The 27,930-nt window shown below is 44.1% G+C and overlaps 1 protein-coding gene across 2 annotated transcripts in view; it reads left to right on the top strand.

Moving 5' to 3' along the window:
- Positions 1-27,930, top strand: part of LOC147723143 (solute carrier family 66 member 2-like) — a 378,739-nt gene that overhangs the window by 84,784 nt on the left and 266,025 nt on the right. The window contains exons 3-4 of one of the 2 annotated variants that reach the window (XM_086965524.1): positions 4,439-4,572; positions 23,018-23,071. In XM_086965524.1, coding sequence (XP_086821650.1) covers positions 4,439-4,572; positions 23,018-23,071 — 188 coding nt within the window. The remainder of the gene's footprint in view (positions 1-4,438; positions 4,573-23,017; positions 23,072-27,930) is intronic. The other variant, XM_086965525.1, reaches the window with a different exon arrangement.

Raw genomic sequence — 27,930 nt, 5'->3', positions numbered from 1 at the left:
AATGAACAGCGTATTATTCCCTCTCAGCTCCTCAAATCACCTTCGCCTTTTAATTAGCTGAGCGCATAAATAATTAGCATTTAGAGGGTTGTCTTGTAGCAACATTTCTTCCATCAGCCTATTAATTTGAAGACATGGGGAAGGTAAAATGCTTCCTGTTTCCAGGTCTGCTTCTGACGCCTCTGGAATTTGTAAGGCAGCTCTAATTACTGTGCCTCTCTCGCCCTCACTCTACCGCCCCCACTCTACCGCCCCAACTCTACCACCCTCACTCTACTGCCCTCACTTTACCACTTTACTGCCCTCACTCTACCGCTCTACCACCCTCACTCTACTGCCCTCACTTTACCACTCTACCGCCCTCACTCTACTGCAGTCACTTTACCACTTTACTGCCCTCACTCTACCGCCCTCACTTTACTGCCCTCACTCTACCGCTCTACCACCCTCACGTACTCACTCTACCCCCCTCACTCCCTCACTCTACCACTCTACCGCCCTCATGCCCTCACTCTACCGCCCTCACTCTACCGCCCTCACTCTACCACTCTATGCCCTCACTTTACCACTTTACTGCCCTCGCTCTACCGCCCTCACGTACTCACTCTACCGCCCTCACTCCCTTACTCTACCACTCTACCGCCCTCATGCCCTCACTTTACCGCCCTCATGCCCTCACTCTACCGCCCTCACTCTACCACTCTACCGCCCTCACGCCCTCACTCTACCACTCTACACCCTCACTTTACCACTTTACTGCCCTCACTCAACCGCTCTACCGCCCTCACGTACTCACTCTACCGCCCTCACTCTACCACTCTACCACCCTCATGCCCTCACTCTACCGCCCTCATGCCCTCCCTCTACCGCCCTCACTCTACCACTCTACGCCCTCGCTTTACCACTTTACTGGCTCTAACTGCATGTTACCACCAATATAAAAACACAAGCCTGGCTTTAAAAGGCTACTCTATAATGTTTCTTTGCAAAACATTAGAGGCTATATGTGTTTCTACATTTCCCATTTTAATTCCACACGCCTGAAACCAAAACACCTCTTATACGAGGGTGAAATGTTGAATGTTGGTCCAGGTCTTAGAAGGTATACAGTACCCAGTTTTCATTCACAGAAAAACATATTGTGTGCTACGTGGAAGCATCATACAATTAGAAAGGAATTTGATATTCAGCCCCTCTGCAAGTAACTCCTGCGTGGTAGGCAATATTAAGCAAATAATATTTTCTTTCTCCTGTGGTGAACTTTCTTATACCACAGAGTGATGCACTACTTTAGAAAATAATGCACATACTTTGAGTCAAAAAACAAAATGCAAGTGTTCTACACTTACGCCACCCACTGTAAGAACCCCCGCGGCCCGCCTGACCCTTGGCATAACTTTTTCGGCATCTACACCTTTTTTCCTTTAACAAAAAATCATTTAGACATGTAGACGTGTTTTTCCAACACTTTGCTTCCCCAGAACTATGTGGCTTTCCTATTAGGAAGAAGGCTTGTGGTTGCTCCATTTACTTCATCGTGCCTTTGTGCTGTAGTGTGTTGATTGCCATTCCCCTAGGAAGGTTTGTCCTGAAGGGATACACCAACCTAAGTAAATTCTATTGCTGCCGCCAGCGTGTCTCTGAGGTCATTGCCTTCGGTGTTCCGAAGAATTATTTCTCTAACCTCACCCAAAGTTCAAAGGTAGACGGTAACCACAGTGGAAAAAAAACAATGTAAACACACAAGGAGTGCGCTTAAGTTCATGCAGTTGGGTGGTAGTTTTTACCAAGAAAATGCCTTTGATCCTTAGTTTAGATTTTTTGTACCATGTCCCTTTGCCACCAACTAGGCTGATCGTGGAACACATCATTAAGGCATAAACATTGATTTCCTTCCAAGCCACGGTTTTTCTACATGTATTTTGTCTGTAAGATTATAACACATTAAAATGTGAATTTGTACTAAGATATGCAACCGCTATCCAGAGATTTCCTTCCAAGCCACGGTTTTTCTACATGTATTTTGTCTGTAAGATTATAACACATTAAAATGTGAATTTATACTAAGATATGCAACCGCTATCCAGATCTCACAAAAACAAGATACGTGTTGAGAAATCTAAATCTCAGCCACAACTTAATTTAGCAGATTTTGATTTTTCTCCATATGACACCTTATGTGCTCTATTTACTAATCAGTCACTATCTTTAAGATAATAAAGACGAAGAATTAACATCAAATGCTAGTACATTCCGAATAACCAACTTAGAATACATTTGTAGAAATTATAGTAAGGTTCTTAAGTAAATGACAATCCTCAGAATGGGTCTTATTTGCAAATCATGAGTCTATACGATATTTCTCTGAAACATGTTGAGTATATTCATTTCACTTAAAGTGCGAAGGCTAGACGGAGCCATCACATGTTTTCCAGTGCTTTATGATGTCATTTTCTGCCAGATTTCACTTGATCCTGAACATTATGCAAATTTATTTTCAAGTTTCCTCCTCTATTTTAAGACTATCTGTGTCATTAATGCAGTGCCCATTTTGTCGACCTGATTTTACTGATGGGCCAGCAAGCCAGTCCAACGAACAGTTGAATATGTCAAAATATAATAACTTTGCTATTATCAGGATCCTTGGAAAATTGATTTTAGGTGAACAACAATAAAGGATCTCCTTACAGGGATGCTGCACGTTGTACTTTGTCTTACCAAGCATTTGCAACTCTCAGTTTACCCTAGGAAATACTCTCAAGCCACACTGTGCCATAATGAATACTGGTAAGTTACACGGTTCACTGTAAATGCTGGTATCAGCACATCGGCATAACTTTGCTCGCTCAAACGGTGCCTGCATTTTTTATATCCAAGTGAGCCTGAAAATTGACTTATTCTGTCTCTATTAGAGATAAAGTATTGCACCTGATTTGGAGGAGTAAAACTCTTTCTATGGCCAACTAGATCAAATAAAACAAAATTCCTGACATGTTTCCTTTCATTGGAGTTCCATAGAGACATTTAGCTTACTTCAAACAAAGCAAACCGCTCAGAGTTGAGTGAAACCAAATGACTCAAAACTTAGCTTGACATATACATAATGCTAAACAACAGAAAGTCCTGTAGGGGTGGAAGCACACTTTGTTTAAAAAAATAAAATAAATATATATATATATATATATATTGGTTTTTGGTACAGGCGCTAGGACACTTGTGTAGTCGTATAATTTTAGGATACATAAGCATTCTATACATAATATGCAGCAGAATGTTTTACAATTCAACGTTTTCAACTCCTATTTCGGTGATAGCTTATACAACCATTATTATCAACATCAAACTTTTCCATTTCCTTAACTTAATGTTTTCCCCCTCCCCCACCCTCTCATCCCACTCAGCTCCGTAGACCTCTCGCTGTAGTATTTCTAGGGTTTTAGTTAGAACTTTATGTTGTCAACTGTTTCCCATCTTCGTGTTGTGTTCCGATTTCCTCGAACGTCTATATATTAGTGTTATTTTGGGGTATATTTGGTGGGTGTTGTTATTGCTGCTTGCATACCCTTAATGTCTGCTAGCATTGCTGTCCATGCGGTTAAGTCATCTTCTAACTTTTCGGCGTGCCTGACCTTTTTCATACGTATTGCTTCTGCTGTCGCCCACTCACATAAGTCCCCTAGCCACATGTTTATGTGAGGTGGATTGGGGCTCCTCCAGGATATCGCAATTCGTCTTTTTTGCCAGTATAAGGACTAGCATTACTAATCTCTCACTTAACCTTTTGTTTTTGGGGGTAGGAGAAGCACACATTGTTAATGGAAAAAATTGTCAAGAGGTCGCTTGATCTACAAATGTATTTTTCAGTATCAATGTTGAAGAAAATACTCTACTAACATTCTTTGATGAAGCTGTGTTGAAATAAAAATTTATGATTCTGTGATAACCCTGTGCTTAAAAACGTTGCTGCTAATGGAAAAAGGCTTTTTCACTTTCTAACTTAGCGCGGAATAGACACTTGATGTGAGCATATTTAGAGACTCAGTGGTTTTGTAGAGCACTCCATATGAAGGAGCTGCTCTCCACGCACTCGATCTATCTATCTATCTATCTATCTATCTATCTATCTATCTATCTATCTATCTATCTATCTATCTATCTATCTATCTATCGTAGTGTGCACTGTGATTACAGGGAGACCAGGTAGTGATTAAAATTTGTGTTAGGGAGATTCTAGAATTCATTTGGGGCAACGGGATAACAACGTAGTGCTGGAGATATGCGCAGATGATGAATTCTTGTCAGATTGTCAAGGATTTCTCCAGACAAGCATCTAGCTACAATAACACAGTTGCAATGACATTTGTGTGGTAGTCAAGAGATCAGATCTGATCTATTGGAGGATATGTTTCTCATGACCCATTGTTGATGGCTCTTCTAGGTTTGGAAGACATTTTGAAAGCCCGCTCTTGTGGCAAAGCATCATCATGATCCTCACCATGTTGATGATGCTGAAACTGTGCACAGAAGTACGGGTGGCGAACGAGCTGAACTTGAAGCGTCGTTCCTTTGCAGGCAAGTGTTTTGACATCGAGTAACAATTACTTACACCAAACAAAACTCACCCTCTGTTTCCCAAAGTATGCAGCCCCTCCTCTCAATGTTTTTTATTGCTACTACAGTCAAACTTATTGTTATATATTGTTGTAACGTTTTATGTAACATCATTGTGGCAGCTGAGCCCATTTGTGTGTTGAGGAATTTAATACAGCTGTTAGCTTAAAGCGATTGGTAGTAGGGAGCTCAAAGAGAGTTGCAGAATCAGTTAACATATAGAGGGCCTAATGGCAAATGTTCCTGGTAATCTTGATGGGAATCAGTGACAGGAATTACCAGACTTGTTGGACCCGGCCCATTAGGCAGGTTCACCCCTAGACTTTTTGCGTTTTCCTAGCCTATTTATGGAACCTGGGATTGGTGATTTTAGGCCTCTGCACACTTTTTCACTGTGGTATAGTGTCAAGTGCATGAGCTCTCTGTATGTGTGGTGAGTGACCTGCCCTCCCATAGGAATGAATGGGGAGTATGTATGCCCATGGTAGTTCCTGATGTGTGGGGAGTGCAGGGGCGAGTTTGGTATGTATCAACTCGTGAGAATGAATGCTGCAAAATGATGCATGCAGCATGGCTGTGTCTAGTCTAGAAGTCCTACTTTTGGAAGTTGGCATATTTGTGCAAGTTGGTGCTAGCGTGTGATTGGCTGGTGAGCCTGGCCCAGAGTGCATGGGCCTGCTTGTGGATTGACTGTCTGGTTTGAGGATGACAGGGGCTGGAGAGCCCAGGAGGTTGTCTGAAGTCAGCCCATGGATGAAAGGCAGCATCTGCTGCCAGGGAAGTGGGAGGAGATGGCACCTGATAGTGAAGGGCTGTTCCTGTGTAACTACAAAGCTGGCTCCACCTCCCGCTGGGCGACTGACACCTCTGTCCCTGATACTGAAGGGGACTTCCCTCTAAACCAGTCCAGCTGGTTCTCACACTGCCTGCTTCAAAGGACTTCAAAGAACTTCAAAGGTTTTGCACTGTATAAAAAGGGGTTGTATCCCCTTCCAAATTGTTCTTGTTTTCAACTTGAATCTGCCAGGGGCTGCTGCTGCTTGAGCTAAGGGGAATCCCTGGCTCTGCCCAGCCCTGGGCACCTGATGGACTTTCCTGGACTCCTGGGGGACCCCTCTGCCTTGCTGGGCTGATGGGGGGGACTTTGCTTTGCCTCCTGGGACTCTCTGGACCTTTGTGCAGCATGGTGGAGCTGCCTTGCTGGAAGGACCCTTTGTACTTTTTATTCTAGCGCTTTGGGAGCGCTTTTGCACCATAGCGCTTTCGAGCGCTTTATTTTTGATTATAGCGCTGAGGAGCGCTTTGCCCGCCTGGCGAGTGCCCACCTCGCTTATTTGCGACTTTATTTAAATTTCGGCTGCCCACGCCGATGTCTTTAATGCCTGCCCGCCTGCCTGCCTGCCTGAATCGGGCCGCCGCGCTGCCCGCGGCGACCCGGAAGTACCTGGCCGGCCGGCCAATCTCAGCGCGGCCGGCCGGAAGTCCCGCCCCCGCAGCCCGAGAGGAGAGAAGCTGCCAGGGGGAGAAGAAGAAGGACGAGTGATGGCGGCGCCGGTGTAAGCAGGACTCCCGTGTCTTGGGGAGAGCCCTGCTGGTGACCTGGATGATGTTGCCGGTCTCCCGTGATTGAGAGGGAGACCGGAGACGAGGAGAGCCCCGACGCGAAGGCCGAGAGCAGCTGAGCTTGCAGGCGGGACTCCGTGATGGAAGAGGAGCCCCGCGCTGCACAGAAGAAGAAGCCGCCGCCCGGAGGAGCCCCGCCCAGGAGAGCCCGGTGAGTTGAAGGGCTGGGGGGCTCCGCGTGGGCCACTGTTGGTGCCTGCTGAAGGCACAGTGCCTGCGAAGAGCGGCCCCACTTGGCAGCGGGAGCTCCAGCATCTGGGGGCATGTTAATGAGCTCCGTGCGGTGCCGGTCAAGGCACCAAGTAAGGGCGACCCCGAATGGCAGTGGGTCGCCCCACCGTGATTACAGAGCTGCGAAGGGCTCTTGAGGGCCCACCTTGCTGCGTGTTGGTGCCGCTTCGAGGCACAGAGACAGGGCGGCCCCGGATGGCAGTGGGCCGCCCCAACGTGGGGAGAGCCCAGGGAGACCCCAGGGAGCATGTGGCTTCAGAGCCTGTGTGGCTCCAACGTGCGCCGTGTTGGTGTAAGAGCCTGTGTGGCTCCAGCCATTGCGCCTAAGGGCCAGTGAGGGCCCTGGCGCAGTTTTTATGATTCTCAGCTGCTCCGCAATTAGGGGGCTGCTGCACCGTTTAGGCGCAGTTTCAGTAGAGAGTCCCGGTGTGGGACAGAGAGGGCACAGTGGTGCCAGGCCTTCACAGTTGCCCAGCACTTTGTGGGCAGCTGCTACGTTTAGGCTTTTTGTACTTTGGACTGGCGCTGCATGGCAGCGCGCCCTGACATTGGACACAGGGCATCCTTGCCCCAACAAGGCCAGTTGGCCTAGGGACTGCCACAGGTAGTGGCTTATGTAGTGTAGGCGCAATGTGATTTCTATGCTTTTAAATAGTAATTGCCTACTGTGTGTTTTTTTGCGCTATTGATTTATTAGGCACCTCTGAATGTTTATGCATTATGTGTCTTCCTTTCCATGCGCTGCACCTCTGAATGTTTAGTCATCATGTGTCTTCTTGCGCTGCACCCCTGAATGTATTTTATTGCATCATGTGCCCTATTCTTAACACCTCTGAATGTGTTACTGCATCAGGTGTCTTCCTTTCCATGCGCTGCACCTCTGAATGGTTAGCCATCATGTGTCTTCTTGCGCTGCACCCCTGAATGTAGTTTATTGCATCATGTGCTCTATTCTTACTCCTCTGAATGTAGGTTATTGCATCATGGGTAATGTGTCCTTTTCCTAGACCCCTAAATGCTGAGTGATACTTAGGTGGTTGTCTTTTCTACTCCTCTGAATGTAGGTTTATTGCATCATGAGTAATGTATTCTTTCTTAGACCCCTAATGCTGTGTGATACTTAGGTGGTTCTTCTTTCTTAGTACAGGTGGTCCTAGTAAGGTCCTGGTTCCTGTTACCAGTGGTTACTGGTTGTTATCTTTGTGATTACCATTTTATGTTTTACTATTTCATTCTAGAAGTGATTTTATATTTTACATTTTATCTAGAAGTGCTATATCTGAATATGACAGTGGCCCTTGTGGCCCTGTCTTGTGTACATAATCCCTGTGAATATTGCCTGTGCCAGTTGGCACAATGTATATGTGTGATGTTATCTGATGTGTTTTTACAATACAAAAGTTATTTTTATAATAACCTTGTGTGGAGTCTCTTCTGTGGTGTGCCTAGTATGTTGTTGCTGTTGTGCGCTGGCGCAAATGCTTTACACATTGCCTCCGAGTTTAGCCTTACTGCTTGTGCCAAGCTACCAAGGGGGTGAGCAGAGGTTATCTTGGCGTGTGACTTCCTTGCCCTGACTAGAATGGTGGTTTCTGCCTGGCTTTGGCGTCAGCCTTAGCCTACCAGAAATAGCCAGTTCTAACAAGACTCATCACGATTATGAGATGTAGTGTTTCACCCGAACTCTTTGGATGCTGAAAACAGCCAGGAATTTCCTAGTGCAATAATGGGCAAAATCATGAAGGAATTGGCGTAGAAACACTTATTCTCACATGCCATTCCTGAGAATCCTGTAGTCTGAAGTATTTTTGTCCCCCATTCAGGGTATTGATGCTTCCAGAATACCTTACTTATTAGGGCCTACTACCCCTCCTGGAGTATCGGCCATCAACCAGGACTCTCCAGCAACCTCTGCCCTGGGCTTTTCTTTTAATCTGACTCCAGGTGTAACCCATCTCCTTGCAGTCAGCCTCGAGGCTTCTGTGCCCGGTGTTTCTTGACCTTCCTCTTTCCCCTTGAGGGTTCCAGGTCAGGGCTTGCCTGTTGGTGCTTGATGTGGGTTTACAGTGGGTGTGACCTATCCATTACCCAGCGTCTTCTCATGATTATTCATGAGCAAGTAGTTGGAATGTCTGCTGTCATATGTTGTTATTGCTGATGGTGTTTGGCCAGCAGATTTGGAGGATTTTCCTTGGACAGGTGCTGATGAAGCTCTGGACTTTGGTAGTGGTCCCAAGTTTCTGCTCCATACAAAAGGACCGATTTCACGTTGGTGGTATAAATCCTGATCTTGGTGTGTGGCATACAGTCCTTGAAGCTCCACATCTTCTTTAGCTGAATGAAGACAGCCCTTGCTTTGCTGATTCTTGCCTTGATATCTGTGCCGCCCTGCTTGTCTATGATACTGCCCAAGTAAATGAAGGCCTCAACTTCTGCCAGTGCATCGCCTGCAAGAGTGACTGCAGTTGTGCTGGCCGTGTTAGCCTTCAGGATCTTGGTTTTTCCCCTGTGCTGATGTGGTTGCCAACTTGTCGGTCTTCTCTTGCATCTGCAGACGGGTATGGGAGACTAGGGCGAGGTCGTCTGCAAAAGTCCAGGTCGTTGAGCTGTGTCACTGGATCACATTTCGTTTTTTTGCTGTGGATGTCTTCTTGATCTAGTCTTTGGCCTACTTGGAAGACTACAGTGAGTTTCCCTTCATGGACTATCTTGCAGGCCATTCCCTTGTAAGAGTTCCTGATGATTTGTACGTGTTTATCTTACACACTGTAGTGGTGGAGGAGTTTCCAAAGGGTCACTTTGTGTTGAATGCCTTCTTATAGTTGATGAAATAGACATAGAGGGGGGAGTTCCATTCCATCGACTGCTCAGTGATGATGCACAGTGTTGTCATCTGATCTATACTGGATCTATCTTTGCAGAAGCCAACTTTCTGATCTTGCAGCTGAGCATTGACTTGTTCCTAAATTGTGTTCAGGATTACTCTATTGAACAATTAGCCTGAAGTTGATAGAAGACTTATCCAGGGGTTCTCCTCACCCAAATTCAATAATGCCTGCTTAGGAGCAGCAAGGCCCCAGGGAAAGTGAATGTGGGTTCAGTATAGGCTGCACATGATCAGCATGCTGTGGGGGCCGGCTAGGCAGTAGATGAGAAAATTGCAGAGGCTGGGGGAGGTGGCTGTGACCAAGTAAGGGGCACCCCCTGCCAATGCCTTACCCACTGACCTGTGATAGAGTGTAGCAGTGATAGTTGTGGCCATATGGTCCCTGTATTCAGGGCATTAAGTGGGATGAAAAGTGAAGACTCGAGGGCGGAAGGCAAGATGGCGGCGTCAGGCTAGACGCCGTTAGCAGCCTCTGACCAGCTCAGCGGAGCATGCTGCTAAATAAGCTAAATAACCTTGTCAACTACTCATAAGGAAAGATGGGAGTCGTGCGTTATGATCGAAATAACGGAAGAATTATTTTAAAAGAAATGTCAAACTTGGACCAAATCGTGCAGCCTGCTGATCCTGTAATCGTGCTTCGGACTGCTTGACCCCGAGGGCGCCGCTTTCATTGCTTGCTTCTGTCATCGGATACACAGTGCTTCGACTGCTGGTCGGTAACCGCCCCTCTTCAGGTATCCAGCCTTTCCTTTGGCGGCTGCACCTGGGAAGCAGCACGGTACACACAGCACAGTGAGTTACGCCGGCGTTCAGGATACAATGGCCCCAAAGAACGCGGCTGCCGCAGCTTCTGCAGCGGCCAAAACAAGAGCAGCACGGCAAGCCCTTCGTGATCAAGAAGCGGGCAACAGACGCGGTACTATGCGCGGAGAACTTCCTGAAACTCCTGCTGGGGGGCCAGCTGAGAAAACACCGGCTCGGAGAGGTGCTACCTCCAGCAAAACTCCTGCGGGACTACCCTCTGTTTCAGCTCCAGTCCCGGCTGCTCCCACGGTGATTGCAATGATGCAGTGTGCCGCTGCCACCCAGAAACAACTAAACAAGCCGGCACAGCGAGTTAACCAAAAAGAACACTTAACCACCGCTACTGAAGGATCTGGGATTAACGTGGGGAACAATGGCGAGTCAGCACCCATTACAGAACAGACGGAGGTAACTCATGATGATTTGAACGCACCTGAACACAGTGAAGGACAAGAGGCTGTTCATACCTCTGAGAGATCTGATACCACGGACACAGCGGTAAGCCAAACATTTCACTCTGCTTCTGCTTCTGGTGTTAGTACTGATATGCACCAAGTGGGGAATAGCGATATTTCCTCCAACGTCAGGGAGACTCCAGACCCTCCAGAGATGCAGGCAAAAATTCTTGATGCCACTACTGGGTCTGCTGGGTCGGCTACTGCCCCTACCTTCAGTGACTGCAATAACGATAACAACTATACTCCTGAGCTGAATATGGAGATGCCGATAAATACTACCCCCTTCAATATGGGCTCAACTGCTGATTTAAATATTGAGATAAATACAGTCTTACAACAGAGTGTTAATAAGACACAATTAATGACTAAGGGGAAAAAGGTTGCAGATTTAAGTAGGAATGAAGAGGCAATAACAGCTAACACTGCGATAAATGGCCACGCTATTGACTCTATTGAGGCTATGGAAGCAGATAAAGACATTACAGATTTTTACTCCTTCTCGGAGGATATTAGCTGGTCAGGTGATATAGAGGATGAGATTGACGAAGCAGAGAATGATACCGATTCCAATACAAGTACAGAATCAGATCCTAACCCCCCAAAAGAACTACGAGATAGAAGGAGGACTATACTTAAAAAGAAAAGGGGGGGACATCATGGAGCTAATGAATTGTCATGGGACTACACCCCGACTGTTTTGACCCTAAATCAGAATCAGAATCTTACTGCAATATCTCAAGCATCATCCTCAAATCAAATCCCAAATAGAGAACAAACTGATCCATCTGGGGCTACATTGACACAAGTCATTTAAACAGTTTTACAAGCCATCGCATCTCACCGGGAAGAGACCTCAAAAGACAGCCGCAAAGCTCGAGTAGCACTACAGAAGGTTCAAGGTGTAGTTCGTAAGCTATCAAAAACAATGGGCGACTTTACAGAAAGACTAAATGATATAGAAGACCGGATTGTACTGAATGAAACAGAAGCTGCTACCACAAATGAGCGAGTTGAAGCACATGAAGCGCAGTTCCAGGATATTAGATGGAAACTGGAAGATTATGAAAATAGACTTCGCAGAAATAACCTACGCGTTCTCGGCGTGCCAGAAAAAGCAGAGGGAGAAGACTGCCGATCCTTTATTATACAGCTGCTACGTGATACCCTTCCAGAACTTGCCACCTGGGATTGGAGCTATGAGATACAGCGAGCGCATAGGGTTCTCCTGTCTCTAAAAACTACAGCACCCGTAGGCAAGTCTCCAAGAGCGATCCTAGTTTATTTTGGGAACTTTATGCTTCGACAAGCTATATCTGAAAAAGTCACGCCGGATAAACATCGCAGCAAGGATTCTATATCATATTTTGTACGCCCTGACTTTTGCCACTATACAGTTGAAAGCAGATGGCGACTCAGACAGCTTATCAAGCCTTTTCAAGAAAAGAAAGCGGTGGTATACCTGAACAATCCAGCTAAACTAAAAGTAATCTATGATGGACAAACAAAATTTTTCACATCCGAGATCAAGGCTAAAGAATACCTTGAGAGTTTAAAATAACTCCTTAAGCAATACTAGCCTATGATATTGAGAACCACTAGATTTTCTTATATTTGACTATTGAGTAAATTCAAGGAGCCATAGATGAACAGGTTTACAATACTATTTCTCTCTTGATTCTTTTCTTTTTGTTTTATTTTTTCATTCTTTCTGCTATGCTTTTCTTTTTTTTTTTATTCTCTGGATTGCATGTTTCACTGGTGCTGGTCAGACAATGCTAATCCATCACTATAGACTCTTATGGAGTCTTGTTGCCTTTTTTGGGGTGCTGGGGGGTGCAAGGGGGGTGGGGACAGGGGAGGGTGTTGGGCGGGAGCTTGGGAAGACAGGGAGGGGGGGAAATGCAATGTAAAATGAGCAGATTGGAGAATACTAAAGGAATATTGAGAAACAACAAAACATTATGTATGATTCATGAATACGGTCTAAAACATAGAACAACAAAATGGGGAAGTTAAAATTAGGATGCTGGAACGTGGCAGGACTCAATGACAAAGGAAAGAGGGCTCAATTCATTCAATTAATGATTCAAAGCTCATGGGACATTATATGTATACAGGAAACCCACATTCCTATAGGAGAGATAAGTCAAATAAAAGTTCCAGGCTTTAATTTATTGGTTACAACAACACAAACCTCTAAAACCAGAGGAGTCACAATTTTAGCGAGAACAAGACTGGGTACCTCAACACGCAAAAAAGCTGACCCTCATGGTAGATGGGCCATTGTCCAACTTGATATAGGCATTACTATCTGCTCTATATACGGTCCTAACCTCGATGACCCTACATTATTCATTGAGCTAGAATTAGAATTAGCCTCATGGGCAGGTACTCTAATCTTATGTGGCGACCTTAATTTAACATTTGGCCAACTACAATACCATCAAAATCAATACAATTATACAGGTCGAAAACCGAGAGTATTCAGGGCAGTACAAAATTTGATTCGCAGCTATAATCTTCGAGACATATGGTCTTTAAAGAACAGAAGAGATCCTGGATATACATACTTTTCGTATCCTCATAGAAAATATGTACGTATAGATTATATATTTACGACTGTGGATATTGCTCTGAATGCTCTTATATTTAAAGCCCCCAAGACAATATCAGATCATAATGCACTCTATGTAACATTTGAGGCCCCTGGATATAATATGGTCTATCCACAATGGACATTTGCTCGCAAACTTCTTGTTAATCAAGAATACATAACACATATCACACAATGGTCCAAAGAATTCTTTGATATTAACCAATATAGTGCTTCACGGATGACTGTATAGGATAGTTTCAAGGCCGCATTAAGGGGCGAGACTGCCACTTTTGTAGCTAGTCGTAAAAAAGAACGTGAAAAAATATATACACAACTAACAAATAGGCTTATAAATCTAGAACATCTACACGCTAACCAGTTACATCATGGTATTCAGGCTGAGGATACTCTTAGGAAGATCTTAGTGCTTAAAGCCGAGATTAATAATGATCTAACGCAAAAAGCAGCTGAAACTCTCCAAGCAAATCGAAACAAAATATATGAGACAGGAGAGAATGTAGGGAGACATCTTGCCCTCAGAACTCGGCAATCTCAATCTCGCAACTTCATCCAAAGTATTGATTATGGCGGGCGGAAATATACCACCCAAGAGGATATAGCCACATGCTTTCATGACTACTATCAAAAATTGTACCAAAATGAGGATAAGCGATCAACCGCTGATACCAAGGAGTTTTTAGATAACTGGCTTAGAGAGACAAATATGGCGAAAACCATAGATGAAGATACAAAGAAAGAGCTTGATAAAGAAATCTCCAGAACAGAAGTAGAGTTAGCTTTAGCCGAACTAGCTGCGGGAAAAGCAGCGGGACCAGACAAAATTCCCCATGATCTTTACAAAATATTGGGGAACCTAATTATCCCGTTCTTGCATGATCTCTTTTTAGGGATTCAGTGGCATGGTAAACCCCCCAAATCTTGGAAGCAAACGAATATAGCAATTTTCAGAAAAAAAGATAAACCACCAGAACTAACAACATCATATCGGCCAATCTTATTGATTAACTCAGATTCCAAAACATATGCCAAGATTTTTGCCAACCGTCTGAGTAGGATCATCGAACATCTGGTCTCTCCCTGGCAACACTGTTTTATACCTGGCAAGAGTACCACAGATCACACACGGAGAGTCATCTCCCTCTTTGACATCATGGGAGTAGATGGGGGCCAGATGTCGATGATCTTATTAGACGCCGAGAAGGCCTTTGACCGGGTCTCTTGGCAGTTTCTTTGGGAAATATTAGCCACTAACAACATCGGCCCGGTCTTTATAAAATCTAGAAAAGCCCTCTATGTTGATCCCAAGGCAAGAGTTATGGAGAAGTGTGGCTCAGGGGTTAGAGGCGGCAGACCCGGAAGCTGAGATCGGCCCTGGACCAGGGTTCAATTCCCCGCCTCGGCGGGTCTTGGGCTCAAAAATTCCATGGACTCGATAATTCTCGCTCCGGTGCCTTCTCGACTCACGGGTTCACACTCTGCGACTCTGGGCAATAGCTTGCTTAATCTCCACAACGGCCCCTCGCGGCGGGATGCCTGGCTTTCACCTTGTGGATACCCTGCCGGGGTTATCTCACAGGGGAATACCAGGACGGGTTCCCTAAGCAAGCGCCGGGAAACCCTTTGTGGGTAGCTGTGCGCTATATAAGCTCAAATACATTTACATGACTGGTGGGTGCGAATCTGAAAATATAAATATTCAGAGAGGCACGCGACAAGGCTGCCCGTGCTCTCCATTATTATTCGCACTATATATCAATCCCCTAATTCTCAAATTAATAACATCACCGGCGATTACACCCATTGAAGTAGGCATTTACAACATTAAAGTTCTCGCCTACGCCGATGACGTGGCGGTTGTAACAACTAACCCCACAGAGGCCATAATCGAAATTGAAGAAACCACCAAATCTTTCGGGCTATATTCTGGATATTCTCTAAATCAAGATAAAACTATGGTTATATGTACTGAGAATACACATTTTATAAGCCAACACAGAGTTAACAACGCAAAATACCTAGGAGTGAATATCTCGCCAAAAATTAGTGAAATTAATCAGCTAAATTATGACCCTCTAATTAAAAAAATAAAGGCAGATTTACTCAGAGTAAACAATCTTCATCTCTCCATAATTGGTAGAGGAAACTATGTTAAAATGACGGTATTCCCAAAGATTCTATGTTTGTTTCGAGCAATTCCCCTTTTAGTTAGCAATGATACAATGAAAACTCTTGACCGAGCTATATCCTCGTTTATCTGGAATTCTGGGAAGATAAGAAGAGCCCTACCTAAGCTAACATTGCCACCCTCCAGAGGTGGTTTAGCAGTCCCAAATTTAACATATTATCTATGGGCAACCATCTTACATCAAATGACGTTCTTGCTTACACCCGGCTCCAATAATTATAATGATCAATATCAACCCATACCATCCATCTACGAATTAACACTGGGTAGTAAAGCCAGAAGCCTGCTACTAAGACAGGTAGAACCTTCTTATTTTAAAAAGATCAAATTCAAAATCATTACAGATGCCTTTAAAACCTGGAATAGAACCATCAAAACATTGACAATTTCAAAATACACCAAATAAACACCTTTATGGTATAGCACAGTAATACCTCATTATCTTAACGACAATATAACCAAACGCTGGGAGAACTTAGGCATAAGAACTATTGGCGACTTCCTAGATAGAGATGGTAAAACAACATTTGACGAATTATATGGCAAATATCATATCCAATCTACAGACTATCTAAAATGTATTCAAATTTATACATCCCTTAGACAAAGTATTTCAAATATAGACTTAAAATCCATACCACTCTTAGATCTTATAGGAAATCAATCGACCAGAATAAGCAATATATATGATATTTTCATGGTCAATCACCCTGATGACCTTGAATCTACAGAAACTAGTTGGGCTAACAAATTGAATAACGCTAATGTCGACATTGACATGACCCTACAATTATCTTCTAAATTCTTACTAGCTAGCAACCTAAAGGCCCAAATCTACAAAACTATATATAACTTATATTACACACCTTTTAAACTGTTCACTTGGGGTAAGACGGCTCATGATAAATGCCCCAGATGTACACTAGGACCTGCAAATCTTATACACATGTTCTCTGAATGCCCCAAACTAGAACAAATTAAAAAAAGCATCATGAAGTACTGGACCGAAATTTTCGGACACAAAATAAGAACATTAACAACTCTGTTTCTGTTAGGATATGATGAATCTCTAGGTCTTAGCAACCTAGAAATTCCTGCTACTTACATAGGTACTGCTGTTTATAGAATTATTCTAGCAACTAGATGGAAAGATTCTGAAGATCCAACTTTTCAGGGATGGCTTAATAGATTACCAATAGCCAACTGGTATGAACTGCAAAGGAACTAAAAATAAGCTCAAGATAATATATTGCTTATATAAAGAAGGTCATTAGTTTACGTTTTTTACTTTGCCTTAAAGAACTTGGTTTTCTAAATGTGATTTCTAAAGATTTAGCATGTTATTACGTTATAGTCTTAATGGATTGAAAACAGAATATACTATACGCCGACTTGAATTACTTTTTTTTGCCATCTCGAATTCTGCAATTTCTTTACTCTCTCTCATGTATAACATAATATCATACTTTTGTATAGTTATATATCTTCATTTGTATTTCTCGAATCTGCTCAATAAAAAATTAAAAAAAAAAAAAGTGGGATGAAAAAACGGGGGGTCTCTTAAAGAGGCATGGCTGATGTAATTAAGGGTGTGGCTTAAAAACACCTTAGCTAAAAATCTGTGCTTAGCATAGTGTGCAGCCCATCTGCATCCAGATATATAATACAACAAGTAATTTTACATATACAACAAGCAAAGACTATTGGTTTTGCCAATAGTTGTTAGTTGCATAAAATAAATGGGCAACAACTATGGCTTCATTGTATATAATATAAGACTGAAAGAACTATGACTAGTTCTCTGAAGTTACCTCAAAGACAGTGAAGGGTGGTACTGCTGCTGAGTTAAGTTTTTTTTTTCCACCCTCAGGGTGAGAGCAAAAATGGCGAGCCCGATAGGGACCCTTCTCAGGACCTGGTTTTGAAAACTGCTGGTGCTAAGCACCAGCAGGACCTGGCCCACTTAAAGCCCTGCCAGTACTGATGCACTATGGTCAGAGGCCCTCCACTCGCGCGTTCTGGCCCAGGAAGTCCATATCGGCAGGGCAAGGCTGGGTGAGTGGAGGTGATCATTAGTGCTCGGTGACCCCAATCTGCCGTATGTGTGGTGGTGGGCACGGAGCTCCTCCGCCACACTGAAACGAGCAGCTTCTCGCCGGCATGCTTGGAGGATCGGTTTTGGAAGGGAGGGCCGGGCTGTCAAATGCAGCATGATGTAACCGATGATCATACCCTGCCACTGTATGGGCGGCAGCACTTCAACAGGACCTGCAAGTCATTTGTGGCAAGCCTGTGGGTCCGCCTCCTTTTAGTATTTTACGAGCAGCCGCTCATGGTCGGCAATAGTAGGGCGGTGCTGGGCCGGCAAAGGCAGTCGGCGGTATCTGATAAGCCTAGGTGTTACTGCCTGGGTGATTAGTGCTCTGAGGGGCTTGCAAGGCTTTTTGGCATGCCTCTGGGACAGCCGCATCGGTGGCAATTGTATCGTGGCGTGTTAGGGTGGCTTGGAAGATTACAAGCAGAACAATGGCAGCATTAGGTCATTCAAACAGATCTTCATCATAGCCTACAGACTTAAGAAGGCAGCATGCCGGTTCCACACGGAGTGCACCACAGCAATATGGTCCATTCTGGTCCAAGTCCAAGAAATGGGTGTGTAAGGACGGGCACGTCCAGCAGATATTCACACAGCCAGACATTCTGGCAGATGTCCGCTGCAAATCTGTGTGAATTCCAGAGCACCGTTATAGTTCACACTTCAGCTAACCATGTACTGACTTCGCTTCCCTCCTATTAGAGGAGTCTTGGATAGGTAGGTTTGGTACTGGAACTGCAGTTCCTAAAGAGTGAAGGACAGGGAAGGAGAAGTGGAAAATGTAGTTGTCCTTTGTATGCAGCAGTATCTTCATTCCTGTAAATGCCATTTTTACACTAAGGTAAATGTTTGCAAACATGTTAACATAACAATAAGTGCACAAGTGAATATCCGTGTATCCCGTTTCTGTAACTCATTATAATGTGTGCTAAATGTTACTCTAGAAGCAGTTCCACATTTAATATTTGCAAACATATTAATTAAAAAAAACATGAAGAGATCGCCATCTTCTCTATGCCTCTTGTCTTCAATTTGCATGTTGAGGCTGGAGGGCAATTCCCATGTGTGCACCCAGTCACCCCAAACTATAATCAGCTGCTACCAGTGGGGGGGGGCTCCCCACCTTCAACTACTTGCGGGGTGGGACTGATGGAGGTTCATCTCATTCTCAGGCCCTGGGAGGTACCACATTTGCAGTTTGAAGGGCCACTAGGCAACATGGACCCCCCACAACCACTACCAAAAAACCCCCCAAAAAACAGGAGAGCAAATAGAGACCAGTAAAAAGTGGAGGGGAGGGACCAACAGCTGTGCTTGGTCTCGACTTGTGTCCCTGCACACTCTGTGGCAAGACCAGCGCAATGTGGCGTAGCAAACGGGGGTGGGGGGGGGGCGGTACGCACCAGGCGGCACAAACTTTGCGGGCGGCTACCTCCACCGCCCCTCCCTCCCCATTAATGCGGCCACCACAGGCGGCAATGCAGAAACCAACAGCATCCCCCCTCTTTCACGTGGCAACCGCTGGCGACAATAGCAGTGACCGCCACAGGCGACACAAGGGTTAGCTACGCCGCTCTCAACACTAGAAGGTAAAACAAAGAAAGCTGCTTACACTGTGTATATCAGTAGTTCGTACATTCGCAGGTTAACAATGAAGACCACTTTGAGGTAAAAGAGAGCAGGTGAACCCATCTTGTATTATATATATATTTAAAGAGAGAGAGACGCAGTTAGTGCATCTCATCACCTTTCTATCATCACATTTTTATGACCGCCTGGTTTTATTATCAGATTGTGGAACACATTTATTTTGTTATCACTCTGTTTATCAGACTGTTACTCTGTTATCACACTGCTTATCTCATGCTCTTTCGGTCATATACTCCATCATTTCTTATCAGGTCACCGAGACAATCATTGTTTTTTTTCTTTTTTGGCTGTTAAGGATATGAAGCACATCTTTAGACTGATGGTACCAGTAATAAACAGGTCTGGACGGAATAAAAACCAGAAAATGGTTTCTGAATTTAGAGTTAGAGGTGTGCAAAGTTGTTTACCTCCCCACACACTTTGTATTTTTTTTAAGAGAACATTCGGAGGCAAAATATCCTGCCAAAAAAACCCAGCAAAAACCCACATTTATTGGGAGAATTGTCTCCCAGAATGTTTTTGGGGTGTGATTTTTTTCCATGTAGGTAAAGTTTTTCAAAGTTGACATTTTGCATATCTTCTTATTCAAAGATGGTAAAATGTAGGTTTTCTCATTGACCTAAAGAAGCGCAGTTTGGCATAGTGTAACATTATGAGCCATTAGTAAACCTCCGTGTTATGCAAGCAAATCTACAGAGACAATGTTGTAATTCAAATTCCACAGAATGGTCATAAAATATTTCTGAGTGATTTCATAAAATTGCAACAACTGAGCCCTGAAATATTTTTTGCCGCAGTACTGTGTGTGGCATTTTGGGGATTCCCACTTGGGAAAAATTAGTTCTTGTGACTGTCAATGGTTTTGCTCCTTCGTGAATGAAGTATTTCAATGAAACCCATAGCTCTGGGACAATTCTATGGTTATGGCACATAGCTGGCCAACTTTGCCAGTTGAAGAGTGCCACTCATAAACCCAGTGAACTGTGGTGCAAGGATGTATCAACGTAAGAGCCAAAAAAGGGAGGGGGCCAAACATATTGTCTAGGACACCAACATATCTAGAGTCCACTATGCCAAGAAAATCTGTTAGATTGCAAGAGAGCACAGCGTTTTATGTAGGGGCCCTGCATTTCCATGGCAATGACAAGAAAATGTTAATATTATTTCACTATATAAACTTGTGCAAATAGTCTTTGTTGTCTTTTGACACCTCAAATGGAATACATTCGATACAGTATGGGCTGCCAGGCAGTAGGAGAATGTATGCACTCCACAGCTGACGTCCTGCTAGGAAACCAGGCTCTCGAGCAATTGAGTATGCCATGTCCTTCGTCTACAGTACCTGTGAAGTGTTACATTGCTGTAATTCTCGCTGTCTCATGTTTTCCAAGATGTCTTGTTTTGATAACCTTGCTAAAAACGTGTTTTTCATGTGCCTCTTAATATTACCGTTCCAACTATTTATAAGTGCTTTAAAAAGAGCTTTTTGTGGGAACTTTTCGTAAGTCACTAGGCTCAAGTTGTGCTATACAGAGCTGCTTATCACTGGTATCCAGGGCTTAACCTTACTTTTGCAACCAAACTCCATCACCAGGTCAACTTCTTTTAGCTCTTCGCTCCCAGGGTAGCTAAATTAAGCTGCTCACAGATTACTCGGGGAAGTGGTGTAGGGCTAGAAACTCGGCATTCAACAGGCACCGGATGACAAGTAATGCACCTTGATTTTCTGCACTTACTGCTTAGGTGCCTTCTGGTTTAAAATCAGTATGAGTGCTGCCTCTAGTTGGAAGTACTTTTTTGTGATCGGGGCTTCAGCTGTGAACCCCGCGGGCCATATTAAGCCACTTAATATGCCCTTTTGATTTTCCCAAGGTAAGATTTTGGGAGCAAAGATCACTGTCCCTATGGACTCTTATAAAATCAACGTAGTCCAATTCAGAGCTGTATCAAACACTCTTGTCTTTAGTTTTACATTGTGATCATCAGAAAAGCATGACTCAAGGAGTTGCATCCCCTCTTCCGGAGGGACAAGAACCATAGCGTGTCGCCCCCTAGTGGGACGGGTATGCCCAGATGTGGGTCCTGTGCATACTGTGTCACTGGAACCAAGCTGTACCCAGCTGATGAGCCCATAACTAGTGCAAAAAAAGTCTGTGGTTGCTTGGGTTCCGGTTCCGAGAGGACCTGGCTTGGCAGTCCGGGCTGGACTGTTTCGCTTGGAGCAGGGTCAAGAGTGACTTGCATATACTTGAGTCCAAACTGAGGTGACATGGTGTGCAAAATAACAAGGGATGGCGATGCGGCCTGAGTATTTACCAGTGGCTGAGATTAATTCAAGCATTCCATACATCACTTTTTTGTATACAATTATTCAAAACACTGGAAAACACAAAAAAAGCACCACTGGATTTCACAACAAATAGAAACTGAAAACAGGAAAACGTATTTATATTGTGGACCACTTCCCCATCTAAACCTCTCCTCAAGTGGCAACGTGAAAATCTATTCTGTCTACATGCTGCTTAGAGCGCCAGCAAGAAGGTTTTCTGACCTTCACAAACTGCTGCCCAGGTGCACAGGATATTGTACATTATTGGTAGGGAAAGTGGTAGTAGGCTAGCAGAGGCAAAGATAAAGGTATATGTTAAAGGATTGTAACTGTATTTGAGGAGAATGAGAGTCCAGGCACAGCAAGCATCCATGTATGGGAGCCGAAGCAAGACGCCTGCACTAAATTGCCTTGTAGGGATGAAGCTAAATATGATCTGTATGGTCATGTGGTTTTGTAGTTGTTTCTTTCAAAGCAGAAATATCTACCACAAGCTAAGAAACCAAGACAGAAGGACAGGGAATATAATGTGGTAATAAAACTAAACAGAAATGTTAGTTTAAAAATAGCAAGTCGAATGTTGATTCGGTCTGATGTTGGCTGTGTTAAAAATGAATCCTTTGTAGAGCATGCAACAATCCTGGTGTTATGAGTTGTGCGTCTTCCTGTATCTGTCTTTGTGGCAGAAGGATGGTGGGAGGTTCACATTTCATGTGGATCTTTGTGAAGATTGGAGAAGTGTTCTATTCTGTTTGTGAAGAAGGTACATGTATCCTATTTTTTGTGTCTTGCTGCATCCGTCTTTGTGGAATAAGGATGTGGTGAAGATTCCATGCATCATGTTGTGAGCATTACATGTCGGCGAAGGTCCCACAGAGTGTCCTTCGAGTCTTCTGCTGTGCATCCTGCTTATAGTGCTCCTGTTGGTCTGAATTAAGGATTCAAATAAGGACATACATTACCTGTAACCTAATCTAAGCGTAACTATATACGCCCTAACTTTCTTGAAGCTTTTGTCTCGTGTTCTTCATTTTAGACTGCTATCTTCAAGTCGAACAGCTGGGTTGTTCTGTGTGTGTCCACAATGCCAAAAGCGGACTCATATTTACAGAAAAGTCTGTCTGTAATATTTCGCAGGAACTCTTTGCATGTAAATGTGTCTCAGGTGGATGTCATGAAAACCTGGGAATGGTTCAGCTTTAATGGATCAGGATTGCGGAGCCTCTGTTGTAAGCAAACACTAGCCAAAGGGTTAAGGTGTGGAAAACAGGACATTTTAAACTGGATGAAACCGTTCTTACAGTATGTTTTCGTTTGACTGCCTGGGGTGGGCTTCAGAGAAATTGGCATGTGCTGTTATCAAGACATACTAATCATTCTGGCCTAACAAGAAATAAATATGGCAATATTCCAATCCGGTAACAGAGAAATATGCAGTAATAATGCATTGCTGATTGATTCCTATATCACACATGTTTCTTTTGTCTTCTCTTCCTCCCCGTGCTTGACTTTTTGTGTGTGTAGCCTCAGATAGTAAGGACGAAGAATTCAAACCTCCCCCTAGGAGATCCTTTCTGGGTATGTAGAGCGCATGAGCCTGTCCTGTCTGTGTGTCCCATTGCATCTTCTAGCATGGTAGCAGTTGCACTGCATGATGCATGAAGGCTAACTTTGCCAAACCTTTCCCTTTGTGACTGCCAACACTAACAGCATATGCTGTGTGTCATTTCCTCTTACAGAAGTCCAAGCAAAAAAGTTTTTAACAGTTTTGTGCTGTTATTTAGCAGGTATAAAGGCATTTTGATTTACATTATTTCTAGTGCATGTCCTTGCTTACTTTACTTACCTTTGCTTGTTTTGATCAGAATTAATAAAAACACTTTGTTAAGCAACTTGTACTTGGCATCTGGGCTGACATGGATGTGGAAGTGTTAGTGGGGTTGAACTGTGCTGACAAATGGAGAATCAAATAACAGATTTAGATGACTGTGTCAAGAGGATACATTTTTGTGCTGTTTCTATTGAGTTATGTAATTGGTGTTACTGTAGAATGTTTGTGGGGATATTTGTAGTGAACACCAATGTATATTATTTGGAAGTGGATAATGTTCAAATCGGAGTGTTTTTTATTTATTTACAAAGCTTCTATAGCGCAAGAGCTACCCAAAAAGAGGTTTCCCGGTGCTTTACCAACAGACAAGGTGACTCCGGTCCAGCCAAATCAGAACTGCCATGGTTTCAGCTGTCCGCGAAAAGTTATCAATGAAGTGTAGAATCTTAGGTATTCAGGTAGAGGTTTTCAAGGTTTAGGGCCCTGTGCCCAAAGGAGCGACCTCCCATGCGAGATCATTTAAACCTGAGAACACAAAGTGAGGTTACTGGAGCACAGGCAGCGAGCAGGCAGACACAAAGTTATCAGGTTAGTGATATGGTGGGGAGTAGTTCCTGCCCTTACTTTAAAATCATAGCATAATGCCTTTAATTTAATGTGTTTCTCCACCTTTAATCAATGCAACGTGTGAAGAACAGATTTAGTCGATGCATATTTAGGCAATAGCTATATCAACCTTGCAGCAGCATTTCACACCATCTGTATACGTCTCATGGTGGCTTTGTTAGCCCCCAGGTACAGAAGGTTGCCAGGGTCATGTCCAGATAAGTGTCGGGGTGACGGTTCTCTGAGCAGATTCAAGAAGAATCCATATGAATTTGTGTAACCATTTCAAGGTCGCGAACCAGTTTGCGACTACCTTTGCCACCTGGGGCTTCATAGAGCATTGAGAATCTACTAGAAAGCCAAGATTCTTTGCTTTGAGAGCAGAGACAGGGGTGTCACTCAGAGCAGACGGCCAGTGTTGAGGTCCCCAGAAGGACAGATTGTTTCCCAGCACCAGAACCTCTGTTTTCCTCCATTCAATTTAAGAGAGGAGTTGTTCTTCCAAGAGGCTATTGAATTGTGATCCTGTGCAGATGATAAAGAAAAGATGATTTGGGGATCATCCTATAGGAGAAAAGAGTCCACCCCCAACGTTCCACCAGGTCAGCCATTGATCAAACATAGATTATTAAAAAGTGCTGGGCTTAAAGCAGATCTTTGCGGAACCCCGGCGGTCAGAGCATGGCACATAGGCGAGGTGTTACCCGAGAAAACCTGAAAGGTTCGGTGCTTTAGAAAAGAAGACAGCCATGCACGTGCCATTCAAAGGCAGCGCTTAGATCGGGTAAAATCAGCGCTGCTGTCTCACTAGGAGCTGTCTAAGATGTTCTGTGACCCCCGAGTGGGGCCGACTCGCTACTTTGCCCAGCTCTGAACCCAGACTAGGAGTCATGTAAAAAACGTTGACACTCCACAAAAGCAGAGAGTTGTTAACAGAAATTTTTCTAAAATTTTAGACATAATGGGTAGCAGCGAAATAGGTCTTTAATTGGACCAGATGAAAGTTAAGTTTTTTTCAGAATGGGAAGGACCATGGAGTGCTTCCAAGTCTAAGGGATGACTCTGAGCAGGTGAGAAGAGTTACCCGATGAAGCATTACGTCAGGATCCAGCTGCCAGAGCTGGGCCTAGGAAAGAGGGTCTTTGGGGGAGCCAGATCTTCCAGCTTGTGCAAGGGAGACAAATAAAGGTAGGTCCAGGGCATCCCAAGTGTCCCATGTCTGAGGGACAGGATGGGTGACTCAGGAAATAGAGTCCTCGGACGCTGATGGTGCCAGGTGGCTGTAAGGCTGTGAGGATTCCCCTCTGGCCTCCCTCAAGGAGTGTTGGATATCATGTACTTTGCTCTGAAAAAAAGAGCGCTAATTCCTCAAAGTGAGCCTATGCTAATGTTGATTCGGGGACAATCCTACAAGATTCCGAATATTCAGTTTCTATTCAAAAGAGCATTCTAGGACAATTTTGGGGCCAACAAGATCAGATCAAATTAGAATGCGGCTCCAGCCATTATAAAGCGGCTATGATAGCGTTTCCGAGCCATTTTATATTTGAGCTTAGAGGAAGCATCATAATTCACCCTCCATGCCCTTTCCAAAGTCTTAGCTTCTTGTAATTCTACAGAAAACTGCGTGGCCGAAGGGTGTATTTTGCCTTTGAAATCCCATCACCCTCCTGGTGATGGGATTTCAAAGGCAAAATATGGTCTAAGGGACTTAAGAGCCAGTCATCTATTTGTAGCTGATCCAATTTAACCTCATCCTGCAGACCAGGAGCCGTTTTGCTCAGTTGGCTGTTAAAAGCCCAAAGGTCCAGCTGGACTGATGCTTGAAACCACAATCACACCTATATCATACAACGTGCAGTTCTGTAACTCAAGCTGTTGGTAAAACAGTTGTTACACAGAATTTCTCCAGGTTTTAATACTGTACTTCAAATAGGGGTACTTATGGGTAGCATCTTCTACCCTTGGCTCTTCTCATTCTACCCGTGATCTCTGTAACTATGAAGACAATAACAGGAAGAAAAAAACATCTAAGAGTCATGTTAATGTTGCATAGTTTTCCTCCTTGTCCTTAGCCTAATCCCTCGGCAGCAAGTAAGGTCCTGAGTTTCTAAGTTGAGAGAAGTGCCCAACCTTGTGATGTTCTTGGGAGTCAAAGGGTATGTCATTGTGCTACCTCGAACATTATGGTGATTTTGACCTGTGTTGTTTTAAAGTTTCTTGCTCAATGCCAAAGTTCATCACAGCAACTGTGAACAAAAGCGAAAGTCCAGCCCCTGCCTTTCCCTCCCTCTCTGACCCTCACTCTTATCGATTCTTCCTCTCTCTGCTTCTCATCTCTTTGCCCCTTTGTACATATCTCTATGCCTGCTTCTCCTTATTTCCCTCGCTCCCACTTTTTCACTTTTCCGGTCTCTTGTGTTATTCTTCTCATCCTTGGTTTGTACTCACTCTTCTTTCACTCTTCCTCTGTCTGCTTTCCCCCATACCCCAGAAGACACCTAGGCAGGTTGAGGGGAGCGAGTGACCCAAGAGGCTACATTCTCACTTTGTGGGAGGGGGTGAGAAGTAAACCAATGATGCAAGGATGGCAGATGTGCTGGACCCCTTCACTTCGTCATTTCTCCTTTCACCAGTTTTGAGGCCTGTATGTGCAAATGAACAGAAAGCAAAAGAGCACTGTACCTTATCGAAGGTGTTGGAAGGTTGCGTATATCAAGTGAGGATTTACAACTTTGGATTAAATATTTGCATTTCACATGTTTACATTCTAAGCATAGGAAGTTAGAGATTTTTGTTCAAGTGCCAAGGCCGGAGTCAAACCCAAGTTCCTAGGTCCTAAAGTTGACAGCTTAGCCGCTAGACCACATCTCCTCCCATTAGTGGACATTTCCCTTCTCTGTGGTGGAGCCAACGAGTAGAGGTGGAGCGAGCCACTAGGCAATAGATATGGCTGGTGGGAGCCCACGTTGGAGCTCATGGTGAGATACACTGTGGGTTGCTGATGGTGAATATATGTCTTTTGTGAATTGATGGATGCACTTCACCTCACTCCTCAAATGGAAGTAAGAATGACTTTATTTTGTAGCTATTTGTATGTATTAGTAGTTTTTCTGCTTCTCGGTGACCTGAACTACTGTTCATTGGCAGATTTTGATTCTCACAAATACGTCATCACACTTTTGGCAAACTTCTTTCACTTGTAGCCATTTGTAGAGGCTCTTAGATTTCAAGTGTCCGTGGCAGACTTCTCCCTCCTCGGTTTAATGGACTTCAACTCCATCAAGCTACACAGGCTGCAAGGTTGACAAAAGGATAAGGCATTAAGAAGCTTAATAGTAAGTGCAGTATATTGGGAGGCTGCTTTCTGCATGCCCAGTAACCAAGCTGGGTCCAGCAAGGACACTGACTCAAGTGAGAACAGCCTCCTCTTTTTGTTTCTGGTGTCGGGAAAGTCTTCAAGATCCGGAAATGCTACTAGATTGGTGGGTACAGCTAGACACTACATAAAGAAACCCGTTTGTGTTGGTGCAATTCCTATGCCTGAAATGCACCAAGGATAACCTGTGACTAACCCAGCCCACTCCTACTTTTCATACAGGATGACCCCACCAAACTCTTTCAGTCTGAGTTTCAGGCCTCTAAAATCTCATAAATAGCTGCCACTAAATTCTGAGATTGTTGAGGCCTTGGTAATAGGAGCCCTGATAGTTTTGGTGTTCCCTAACACTTACTGCATAGGTATGTCCTATGACCAGTCTGAGCAAGGGAAGGCCTTTATGTGGGCAAGGAGTCAGAAGAGCTCTCCAATTTCAAGTCACCATTGGAGTGAGTAAAGATTGAGTTAAACAGTTCCTCTGCCTTCCCAAGATGGAGCATCAATATAGATACGCCGATGTAGCGATCTCTCTCTGAACTGCCAGACCACTCTTGTAACAAGACAATTAAGAAGAAAGATCTTGCAAAATATTTATAGATTTAGTAGTTTCAGAAAAATGTG

The sequence above is a fragment of the Lissotriton vulgaris genome, chromosome 4_1, assembly GCF_964263255.1.
Source record: "Lissotriton vulgaris chromosome 4_1, aLisVul1.2, whole genome shotgun sequence".
NCBI lineage: Eukaryota > Metazoa > Chordata > Amphibia > Caudata > Salamandridae > Lissotriton > Lissotriton vulgaris.
This window is presented reverse-complemented; position numbering and strand designations above follow the sequence as displayed.